This window comes from Puma concolor, chromosome D4, assembly GCF_028749965.1.
Source record: "Puma concolor isolate L17-30 chromosome D4, mPumCon1.1.hap2, whole genome shotgun sequence".
Taxonomy (NCBI): domain Eukaryota; kingdom Metazoa; phylum Chordata; class Mammalia; order Carnivora; family Felidae; genus Puma; species Puma concolor.
The window spans coordinates 21,272,537-21,284,775 of NC_141679.1; the positions used below are offsets into that span (position 1 = coordinate 21,272,537).

At 41.0% G+C, this 12,239-nt stretch overlaps 1 protein-coding gene across 13 annotated transcripts in view; it reads left to right on the forward strand.

The window, feature by feature from the left end:
- The window catches only part of TLE4 (TLE family member 4, transcriptional corepressor), a 142,775-nt gene that overhangs the window by 68,687 nt on the left and 61,849 nt on the right, over positions 1–12,239 (forward strand). For 7 of the 13 annotated variants that reach the window (XM_086685053.1, XM_086685060.1, XM_086685057.1 and 4 more), the window contains 2 exons: positions 1,791–1,995; positions 3,258–3,274. In XM_086685053.1, coding sequence (XP_086541179.1) covers positions 1,791–1,995; positions 3,258–3,274 — 222 coding nt within the window. The remainder of the gene's footprint in view (positions 1–1,790; positions 1,996–3,257; positions 3,275–12,239) is intronic. The other 6 variants (XM_086685054.1, XM_086685061.1, XM_086685058.1 and 3 more) reach the window with 1 other exon arrangement.

Below are 12,239 nucleotides of genomic sequence, written 5' to 3' on the forward strand. Positions count from 1 at the left end.
TTACTTTGAACTGTCCAGACAGTTCGTGCTTTGCAAGACCACAGGGTGGGTGTGAGTTGGTGGAAAGTCTGGAATGCTGCTCCGGTTTTTCTGTTTTATACATGTAAACTTGCTTTGAAAGTGTCATTACTTTATTGATTGTATCTTAACTGCATGTAGCCAGAAAATAGTTGTGGGTCAATTGGAGAAAAGAGCTAATTAGTGCTATACTTTGACTTTTATGGTCAGACACAGGAAGACACGTAGAGGGGAAGAGGAAGGAAATAAAAGTCACTTGGGGAGGAGAAAAAAATACTTTTTTCATTGAAATATTTTTTTATATATAAATATACATAATTTTAATTTTTTAGTATCTATTTATTTGAGAGAGAGACAGAGGCAGAGCACAAGCAGAGGAGGGGCAGAGAGAGGGAGACACAGAATCCGAAGCAGGCTCCAGGCTCTGAGCTGGCAGCACAGAGCCCGACACGGGGCTCGAACTCGTGAACTGCAAGATCATGACCTGAGCCGAAGTCGGATGCCTTCCTGACTGAGCCACCCAGGCGCCCCACATACACACTTTTAAAAAAGCATTTCAGGATCCTTTTTGCCAGCGAAGGGCAGCAGCATACACCGCCCCACATATTTTTTTAAAAGCTATTTTGTGCAGTCCTACTTGGAAAGATTATAGAAGCCTCTTTGGCTGTCATAGGATAGACCTGACAAGTGATTTATTTAGAGGCATTAATTAAAATGTAATCACTACAGAAGTTAGTCTGAGAATTTCTCAGCACTTGTTCTCCTCCAGCACTGTTAAGCAGGGTCTCCAGTGGAAGGGGGTTCCTGTTGAGGGACATGTTTAACTTCACGCCCTCCTGTCACCTCCCCCTCCTCCTCCCCACTCCTGGGAGGCAGCAAGGCCTGCCCAGAGCAGTTCCTGTAGCTGAGCTTGATGTGGCCTCTGCTGAGGTCAAGCACTCCCATTCCAGCCTCTCGAGGGCTTTCTCCATGTGTTGCCAGTGTGCTGGTAAAAATGACTTTAAACTCTTGTCAGCACAGTTACTGGTGCATGCATCACAGTCCCCCTCAGATAAACCTGTCACAACACAGAGGCGGCCGCTAGAGAAGAGTACAAGGGCAGGCCTCTAGCTTTCCATTCGAGCATCACTAAACGTGCACAGAGTGCCCAATTATTTCAGCATTATTGAGCAAGCCTACAGGAGGACCCAGGCCTTGCTACATTAGATTTTCTTTAGTAATTTGCTCAAGTACCACTGAGGACACTTAAAGGGCTTAAAACGGTGGCTGCAACCAGTTTCCTTTTCTGGGTTGTTAATTCAGGTTTTCTCTTTCAAATTAACTCTTGCTGCATGCTGTGCAGCGGTTCTGGGAGAACTGTTTAACGCTAATTTTCTCAATTTTCAGCTTTTTTTTGGTTCACCATAACTGCTCTAACAGTTAGTCACGTATATGTTTTGATTAGAAATGTATGATAGCAAGGCCTTATATTTTGGAGAACAAAATATGAACATTTTGAAGAAATCTGACTTTCGGCTATTAAAAGTTACTTAGCTAATTTCAGTGAGAATTAAGTTCTTCACAGTGAAGTGCAAAACCCCCAAATCTAAGGGCATTTCTCCATTATACATCTCCCTCCCTCCCCTTCTAAAAAATAGGTATACAAAAGAGGAACCTTTCCTTCATGGGTGCTGGGTTTTCCATGATCTGTTTGCACCTCTTTTCTTTTGGAGGGGGGTGGGGGGACGTGGAGGTGGGGAACAAGTTCAATATCTGTGTCTCATTTCTCACAGCAGCAACAACTCCAGGCCCAGCATTTGTCACATGGACATGGTCTGCCGGTGCCTCTGACCCCACACCCTTCCGGCCTTCAGCCCCCAGCCATTCCTCCCATTGGGAGCAGTGCTGGCCTCCTGGCCCTCTCCAGTGCCCTGGGAGGCCAGTCCCACCTTCCAATTAAAGATGAGAAGAAGCACCATGACAATGATCACCAAAGAGGTGAGTGATTACCTCAAGATGTCAATCTGCTGTTACCTGCCTGCCACTGAGGGTGGGTTCTGGATACCGTTGTGCATTCTGGCTCTGGATTTAACTTTACCAGTGACTGACTCGACAAAGGATTTCTGATAGAAGGGAAATTAATGATTGGAAGCAGTCTTTTTCCAAATGATACCCTAGCGGTTAGCAAGAGTTAATGCAGTCCCCAAAGGCAAGGGCTCCTGTTTCCTGGTTACTGCCTTTGACCCCGTGCTACCTCCTGTGTTCCCCAAGTCTAGATCAGTAATGAAGTCCCACAGTGCTCCATGTTTGAAATAGTGAGTGGCATTAACAGCTCATTTTGACCTCCTCTGTTTTGGGAAAAGACTTACTGATAGAAACTACTTGATAATTTAACAGAGCCAATTATTATTTATAAATCAGATCAGCCTATCTGGTGCGATAAAAATCTTGCAGGTGAGAAAACAATTTTAGTAGTCTTAGTACTTGAGAAAGTGCAGCCCAAATTAAATCTGTTGATTTAACTACCTCTCTCACACAGGCTGTCTGGAAGCATGAAATGAACTCATCTCTTCCTAGAAGAACAGCACAATTGTTTATGCAAATAATTGATTTAAAGGACAGTTGTGCTCCTTCTAGATTGGTTTCTTCCCTCCGTTAAAGTATATGAGATATTTTGATGTGACCGTCTGTTTGTATGGTGCTTACCGATAATTTTTATTAGTCAATGGCAGAAAAGCAAACAAGATTTCTCCCAGCATTCCTTTGTGGGAATTTAGTTAGCACAAGGGTGGTTCATTCATTAGAAGGGTGTGGTTGTAATTAAAACTTCATATCTACTCCTCTTTCAGTGTCATTACCATGAATTACAATCTTGGGTAAATGATTTTTATCACCTAAACATAAATTTCCCATCTCTGATGTTGGAAACACTGTAATGTTGTCATCCAGTTACCTAAATGCTGTGATGCAGAGCTGAAGCATGACTATAAACATCTTTGTAAGTGGACAAGTCAATAAGGAGTATAAATAATCTGAGTATCCAGCTTTGGCCTCTGAAATTGTGTCAAAGGTAGATTGGCACTTTGCGTGTGGATCTGGTCGAATGGCATTAATAATGAACTTGAATGCAAAGTTGCCATCTGTGCCATTTATTATTTAGCAGAGATCAAGTTTGATAAATGGATGATCTTATGTAAGCTAACTGGTACTTTTCTTTTCCCTTCTTCCCACCACCTGTGTTGCTGCCGTTTTGCCTGTAGACAGAGACTCCATCAAGGTAGGACTCAAACCCACAGATTAAGGAATGGCTTACTAGGTCTCTAAATGATTTGAATAAATCTAGAAATGGAGTCTTCGAAATGTACAGAATGATGTGGTGGGCTTTACCAAATAGTGGTCAGCTGCATTTTTTGACTGTTTTCAGTTGTGTGTGGGAGGTTTTTGAAAATCTCAGTCTTATTTTTCTGTCACAATCTGATTTATAGACCAAGATTGTCCTACAGAAGATCTGGCTTGCAGTGCTCATTTTATTATGTCTTGCTGTGTGACAAAGAATAACTACTTCTTTTCACTTAGGCTTTGGCTGTAAGATAAATAATAATGAAGAGTAAATAAATTGATTGATAAGAAATGTACCTTAGTCTCATTTTAGAAAACAATTCCATCCTACAAAACTCCTTAACAAAACATTTGTTTTAAAGCGTTTTTCTTCGGGGCACCTGAAGTAGCTCAGTTAAGCGTCCCGTTCTTAATTTTGGCTCCTGTCACGATCCCAGCGTTGTGGGATCGAGCCCCGTTTGGACTCTGCTCTGAGCGTGGAGCCTGCTTGGGATTCTCTCTCTCTCTCCCTCTTTCTCTTTCTCTCTCAAAATAAATAAATAAACTTAAAAAATTTTGTTTAGGGGCGCCTGGGTGGCGCAGTCGGTTAAGCGTCCGACTTCAGCCAGGTCACGATCTCGCGGTCCGTGAGTTCGAGCCCCGCGTCGGGCTCTGGGCTGATGGCTCAGAGCCTGGAGCCTGTTTCCGATTCTGTGTCTCCCTCTCTCTCTGCCCCTCCCCGTTCATGCTCTGTCTCTCTCTGTCCCAAAAATAAATAAACGTTGAAAAAAAAAATTAAAAAAAAAAAAATTTGTTTAGATCTAAAAGGTATGACCCCATTGAATAACATCTTGTTTCCTGGTATAATAAGGTATTCTCCTTAAGTTTTGCATCTCTCTTATCTGCCTCTATATCTCTTTATAGACAAGTTGTAGGGAAAGAGGAAAAGTATTGGGGGCCTAATAATTTGGATGTGGTTGTGTAACCCCAGAATGGGATGTACTCAGGATACCTGAATTTATATAGTAAGCAAACAAGAAAAACAGGCCACCACAGCAGGACATGAGGAAAATATGAAAATCGTTCGATCACTTTTGAGCCAGGCACGGTGTAAATATGCCCGTGTGTTACGCATAATTATATATGTAATATGTATTGTATTTTGTACAGATTAGAAGGAAAGCATAGTTCTCAAGCATCGGCCAATGCACAGATGCTGTCAGTACTTTTCCTTACATTTTGCAACAGTTGATTGTTGTGGATTATAAGCAGTTCTGTCTCTTGTAGTTTTTAATGAAGTTATGTTTATGAAGACTAAAATCTTCCCCTGAAACCACATGTGCTCTCCCTTTGAACGCCTCTTGACTCCTTGTCCTTTTTTCCAAAACCCTTACATAATGGAAAATAAAAATTAAGTGTATCTATTTTACCCTTCAAGAGTCTTTGTAATTTGAAAGGGCATCTGTACACCCATAGAAATGTCAACATTTACAATTGAAACTGCACACACTGAATTATTTACTTACGCTTTTACAGTTGTGTATTTTGTTGTAGAATATGCATATCAATATGTAGATTTTTTAAAAGAGCAGTTTTAATCTGAGTGTGGTAAGTGTTCCACACACGTGTACTTAGAAGTAGTGCGTAAATGCATCCACCAGCATTAGCTGATAGCAGCCCTTGGAAAGCCTGTCTAGTTATTCTGAGGCCAGGCATATAAACACTCCCTGCCTTCTTATGATGAATACATACCTTCAGGCAGGCCAGTGAACTAAACAAAAGCTCCTGTCCTGCCCCACTCTCAGAAGACTATGAAAATATTTATACTCCAGTGCACACTTTTGCGTCAATTACATTTTATATTCCCTTGTGCCAGAGTAGGGTGTATTTTGAAATCATCTATAATCATTCAGGATGAGTCTGGGAGTGAGTGTCTATATAGCCAGCAGCCAGGGGGAAAACAAAAAGCAAATAGAAGTGGATGATTTTCCTTGATTTATTATGGAATGGTAGCTATAAATAGATGTTTCTCGTCGGTTAGCATTCTCAAATTGGAAGTTGTGTCAGCTTTGGGGTTGTGCTGTGGCTTTGCAAGGTGAAACAAGTTTGCTGTTTTTCGGCAATGTGTTCTGTGATGCTCAGGGAAAGTTAGTTGCTTGTTCCATTGATCGTCCTCATCCTCCCTTAAGTGGCTCCTGGTTAAGAGGGGCTTTTTATGATTGTCTGCTGTGTGACTCGAGATGGTTTTTTATCAGCCGGAGCGTGCCAGTTGCCTGCAGCTGGAGTCAGGCTTGTATGAAATAATTTATTCATGCAGGATAATGCTCCTTAACATTTAACAGGTAATGAACGTGACATAAATTTCCTTCTTGCTTTTAATTTTTCCCTTTCCTCTTCTAATGTGCAAACAGGCAGCTCTGGTGCTCTAAATAATAAGTAATTTTTGGCCATCTGTCAAAAGGAAATTTCAATACAAATTTAAATTAATGGTGCCTGAAATTTTTTATAGCTCCTCTAAAAGCCTCTAATGTGCAGAAAATTCTGAATCTGCTGGTAGTAATTAGTGTTGCATGTAATGAGGATGTGGGCAATGTTATACAGCCCCAGTGTAACATTTTGATATGGTAGCAAAATTTTGATTTATACAAGGTTGTGGATGGGTTTAATTGTGAGAGACACTTTAAAATGTTTTCTTGACGTTACAGATTATTAAACAGGGCAGATTTCAGAATAGCTCATAAAATGTAATTTAAACTTACTGTAAAGATTCAGATAATTAAGGTGCCTTACCTTTTTAGATGTCGAGTAAAATGAGAAAAATTCACTTGTGAAAGTGTTGAGCCTTTTTCTTCCTTTTCCTTTCTCTTCTTGGAGGTTCTGTGGCCACTAAACCTATGCTATTGGCTTTATTGATCTTGTTTTCTATAGCTCCAGTAGCCAAGTTCATTCCTAAGCCTTTTATTTACAGATCTGTATCTGAAGTTTTTCAACAAGGGTGAAGAAGGTAAATATGGACCTAAATGAGAAAGCACTGTAGAAGCCCAAGAATCGGTTTATTTGGTGACAAGAAACCAGAATGGGGTGTATTGTAGGGCTGTTGACGCGAGGGTCCAGGGCACCTGCTTTTCATTTGGCTCTCTGTAACTCCGTATGCCCAAGCCTGGGTCCCAGAAACACAGACCGTGATCCACTCTTCTCCTTAGGGGTAGGTTGGAAGGCCCAAATTTAGCTCTCCAAGAAGCTCCCACAGTGGGGCTCCCACTTCTCTCTCCTGACCGGGGGCTTTCTCACCATCTTCCGGCACATACGGTACCATTTCTCTCATGCCTTGAAGCATCATAAGCGAAACCAAGGGAACATTCTCTAGTGTGGTGGAACCTCGCACTGCCCGTGCCTCCTGAGGGTAAAGGGGTAAAAGTTGGTTGGCTCCAAAGTGGCATTCCCGTATCCTGCCAGGAGCTGCCCAGTTGCTGGTGGCACCAGTTCATGAAGAGAAATCATTAGGCTCCTCACATCACTCTCCCATTTTTATCTGAGCGGCTGATGGTGAGGATGATGAATCAGAGGTATGAAGGCCAAGTTACCCAAAACTTGGTAGGAATTTGAGGTTGAGCAATTAGTCTTATTACCCCCAAATGTCTATACAACTCTGCTACCGTCTCGCAAATGACAGATACCCAAATCAAGACCAGCCTAAATAGAAATAGAAAAATAGCGAAATTCACTCTCACCAACTATTGGTAAACTCCATGGCCCCTCTCAAATTGGTATTGTGCAAACTTTGTGATTTCATTAGTCCTTTTAATATATATTATGTATCCCAAATGCAGTAACCTCCTCGAATCAGACCTGTGAAGGATTTGCCATGTTTTTTGGTAAAATATAGCACAAGTATATTTGTTCCCTCCAAAGTGGTGGTGGTTTTATCTTACTATTTTCATTGGATTGTTTTCCCCAAAATGCCATGCTCATCTTGAGAGTATGATCATCTTTAGTGACTTGTACACTGCCAGATTAATCTCCAGAAACAGCATACCATCTTAAAATGCCGTGTTTATGTTTCCACACAGTCCGCCAATATGGCACTTACAATTTTTGTAAGTCTTGCTAGCATAAGTATGGGTGGTGCACTTTATTTTTCTAAACTTACATGTAGTTATTTTTCAACCAAAATGCTTTTCTGTGAGTGCATATACTGTGTTTTCCCTCCATTTCCTACGTGAATTCTTTTTGTTTGTTTGTTTCACGGTTTTCAGAATGATCTGCTCATTAGTCATATCTAAGGCAATGCTTATGTATTCTGCCTCTGCTATATTTTGGTGTTTATTCTATGTAGATGATTAAAACATCATACGTTGCTTTTCTTCTTGCTTCCAATTCTTTCCTGTTGGCAGTAAAGGTTTGTCAGTGGAGAATTAGACTAAGACTGTTTTTATATAAAAATTGAAGTGTATGATTCAGGCCAAGAAAGCACTTTTACCTCATTAGTTGGGTGTTACAGGTGAAAGTGGGCTTTTAGCTTGAATTAACAGAATGATTACTTCTGTTTGCCACTTTACTTGGTACACCAAGACTTAATGGTTAAGGTTCTGTTCCAGGATCTTGTGTGACCTGTATGATTTGATGATGGGTTTTTTTCCTGTCTCAAAGGAGTATCAGTCTGAAAAAAGTGTGCCTTTTATACGTTTAACCCTTTGGCATGTCTCGTGTGGGGGAAAGTGGAGAAGAAGCCACTTGAGAAAGAAGAAAGGGGGACCAGTGCGAGAGGGGATAACCCAATGGCCCAGTCAGTTTTGTTTTTAATGCTGCCCCCCCCCCCGCCCCTATGCACCTGTTTAAGATGGGAATGTTTAGCATTTTACCATGTGGGAGAAAGCTTGATGGGATTGATTCCCATCTTTCATTACTGTAGACTTTAGAAGGACATGTTATAGAAAGACAAAGGCATAAAGTGATAGGAGACTAGATTAAAAAGAGGAGTAGATGAAATCTATAAAACACTAGCAAGACGGTATAAACAAAACACCAGCCCTAAACCAAACTCTACTGGAGCTTGCATTGTCTCCTCTTTTCCCCTCAGGCATCAGTACTCTGAGAAAAGGATGTATCTAAATAAGGGCTGTAACTCGGACGCTGCAGCTTATCCGCTCTAACCTAGGGAAAAATACGGTGGATTCTTACTCAGTCCCACTGCTGCACGTGCAGCTCAGTTTAGATTTCAGCGGCGAAGGTGGGAGGCTGGCATATGCTCGTCTTTCAGACGTGAGGAGGTGCTAAGGCCTTGTCCAAGGTCACATAGGCAGTGCCATCCTCAAAAAAGAAGCTTTTGGGGTGACTCTGCCTTCTTTTTTGCTAGTAAAAATTTGAAAAACTTAGAAATAGAGATAATAGTGCAAAGATCCTCCATATACTTAACATGGAGGTATAAGAGCTGTCAATTTACAGCCACATTTTAATCTATTCCTCCTTTGCTGAAGTATGTTAAAGCAAATCCCAGATAGCATGCCTTTGCCTTTATGTACTTCAGTGTGTAAAGTGAACACATGTCTTTAAATAATGGACATGTTTTTGGTAACCGTAATGCCTTTAATCACTCGGTAAAAATAATTATTTGATAGCTTCTAATATCCAGCCTACAAGCAAACTTCTTTGATGATTTCCAATAATTTATTTGCTTGAAATGGGGTCCACATAGGATCAATTTCATTTTGTTGTAATACCCTCAGGTTTCTTGTAATCTAGGCGTTTTCTTCACTTTTAAAATTTTCCCTCTGCCACTGACTGGTTGACGAACCTGGCCTGGGCTTCCTGTAGAATGGTCCATATTCTAAATGTCTCTTTGTGCTTCCTGGTGGTGGCAAGAATACTTTCTGCTGAATCGTACCGGGAAATGTCTTTTTCTTACGATGGGAGAATGGGTAGAAGAATGACCCCTTGGTTTGCGTGTACGTGTTGGCGATGAGCAATCTAATGAGGTTTATTAATACACAAAGGTGTATTACAAATGATGCTGATCGTTGATAAATGGAATTCTCTTTGTGTCCTTTAACCTTCACACACACACTGTGATGTATTTGAAATCCAACTCCACTTTCCCAACGTAAATATGACTCAAGATAGGCTTTCAAAAATAGGTTTTTAAGTAGGATTTTTAAAATACGTTAAGTACATCTGTTTCCTTGTGCGTGGTGTCCTAGATGCCCTGTGCTCCAACAGAATAAAGTTCTCTCCCACTAAATTTTTAGCTCCTTGAGGGCAAAAATCTTAATCTTCTTTGTGGAACTGTATAGGATGACACATCAAGGATTAGTTAAGAAGGGAATTGTAATAGAGTTAGGAAAATCCTGACCCTGCTAGGAATCCTCTCTCCCTCTAGGTTAAGCTGTGTCACAGTGGCAGGTCCCTGGATCGCAAAGCTATTCTGCTAGGTATTTTTTTCAAGCATTTGGAATGTAGATGTTTTCTTAGGTCATTTAATTCTGCCCTACAAGTGAACTTCACAATAAAAATCTCATACCATAGGGTATGTTTCATTAATAAAGTTGGCCACACCATTAGCCAAATAAATACAAGTGGCAGTTTTATTTCATTTTGGGAGTGGGGTGCCTAGGGGATAGTTTAGTGTTTTAAAGTAGGCTTCTCAAGCATTTAATGTTTAACTCTTCAGTTTTCCAAAATAAGATGGTAATTTGTAATGAAATGTTTGAGTATCATTGTTGCTTTTCTGTTCTTTGTAGAAGTATCTGTTTCTAATGTGCATTTTACTATGTAGTTACCTTATCGAGGGACAACTGGGAACTTTTGTTCTGTGGGTTTATGATGCAGTAATTTGTTCAGTATTAATTGATACCTGCCTCCAGGCGTGTAAGCTGTGTGAAATGTAACAGGTGCCCTAATTCCAGAAAATATGTTGTAATTGTTTGTTTGTCGAACGGATGAATAAATATCTTTAGGGCATAGCTGGTCCTCAGGTGGCAGGCACAAATGGATTAATGATGTGACTGGGGGAGAGGTGCCGCTCCTTTGCTGTGCCCTCCTCCCCGGATCACGCAGGCAGAAGGAATAATTACGGGGGGGGGGGGGGGTTCTTCCCCAGCTGATTTTTGGCAAGGGTGGTTTCTTTATCTCCGTGAACCATCCCTCTTCGTTATTAGACATTTTCATCCTGATGTTTAACGTGTCTAATTTGCTTACTTAGAATGCATTTCATCTCTTGAAAAGTTAATATCTAACATTTCAGTTTTGTGGAAGGGCCTGAGATTAATGTTACTGGCCCTTGAATTTCAGAAGTGTTTGTTTCTTCAAATGTAGATAGTTCTTGCAAAAAAAGTATTCCAAAGACTTGTTCACCATCTTTTTTGTGTTTTACAGTAACACCCATAACCTACTCTGGCAACATTACAAAACCACTCAGGGTGGCTGTGCATTCTTGCCTCTCAGGCTTTGTTGAATCATTTTTGCTGGAAATCATTGTATTTACTTGTATCCAACTCCCGTATTTTACTCTGTGGTGGTTTAAAGTAATTCATGTGTGTCTGGAGTTCAAGACTCCCTACGCCTGAGGGCCATCACTACTAAGGGTTGTAATGTCAGGTGTAGAGAGGAGTCTTATCTAATTATGGCCATGCCAGCCACGTTGGGGCAGGATTGAACACCATTCTGGTGTCGTGACAGAGTAGAAAGGAAGGGTGCTGAGGGCTGAGAAGCGCTTTCTGCAAGAATTTTAGATTCCTTTAAATAAGCTTGTCATTAAATGACAGTAATAAAATCATATTTTGAGACTCAATAAATGCTGCTTAGATCTGCCAGATTGGAAGTTTAAATGTTAGCGTTGAACTGCTTCGTTGTTTTCCTTTGAATCTAAAAAGTGAACAAAAGTACCGTTACTTTAGCTTTATCAGATGCATTACTCTGAACCAATCCAGTTGTTTCTGTATGCTTTAGAAAGCATGTCCGGCTTCCAGCACTAGTCCCGTAAGTTAGTTAGATTCCTGTTTCTTTGCGATGGCTGAAGGTGGTGGATAAACACGGTCCCCCCCCACCCCCGGGTCCAGTGCCTCCCGTAGTCGTGCAGCTTCAGCAGCAGGCTGCAAACAACAGCATGCCCTTGCACGAAACCCACCCCTGCGTCATCTACCTTTCTTCCCTCGCTGTTTAATATTCCATCCCCTCCTCAACCTCTGAATGTTCAAGAAAAGCTTACACTTTCCTTTCCTTCACACCCCTCGCCCCCGTACTGAATTGCAGTGAGGTGGAAGTTAAAATGTCTTAAGCATTATTGTTGTAAGTGAGCTTTTTTAAGACGGTGATAGGGTCGAGCGAGGGGAATTCTTTTTCATGGAAATGGACTCATTATTTAATTGTATCACACCCTAAGGATTCTTGAATTTGTCTTTCAAAATTGGTGCTTTCCAAGTTGCTGAGTATTCAGATTTTTAAGGGGAAGAGGAGAGGGGAGGGGGAAGGTAAACAGGTTTAGCGATGCCACCCAATGAGAGAAGCTAGTAGGCAATGTAATGACGCCTCGTTTTGATTTACTCTTTCCTATGGTCATTTTAATTCTAGAAATTTTTGAGTAGTCTCTTCATTTATCTTTCTTTAAACTTCTGTTTTCTTGAGCGACATTTGGCCTTTTGAACAACAAAATAAAATTGGAAATGCTAATGTTTTGAGCCAACTAAAGGCGGAAAAATAAAAATGTCACCATGGTAACAAAGCTGCTTTCTAGATGGTTTCCTAAGATATGCCTGAACTAGAAGCAGATGTCTGATTTGAGAATCTTGCCTCCTTCAATGTAAACAAATAACTTCTGGGCAGGTGTTGGAAATAATATGGAAATCCTATTAAGGGGCCCTGGGTTCCTGTCAGTCAGGAAGCCCGTGCCACAAAAGGGCTGGTTGTCACATAAAGGAGCAGAGTAAATT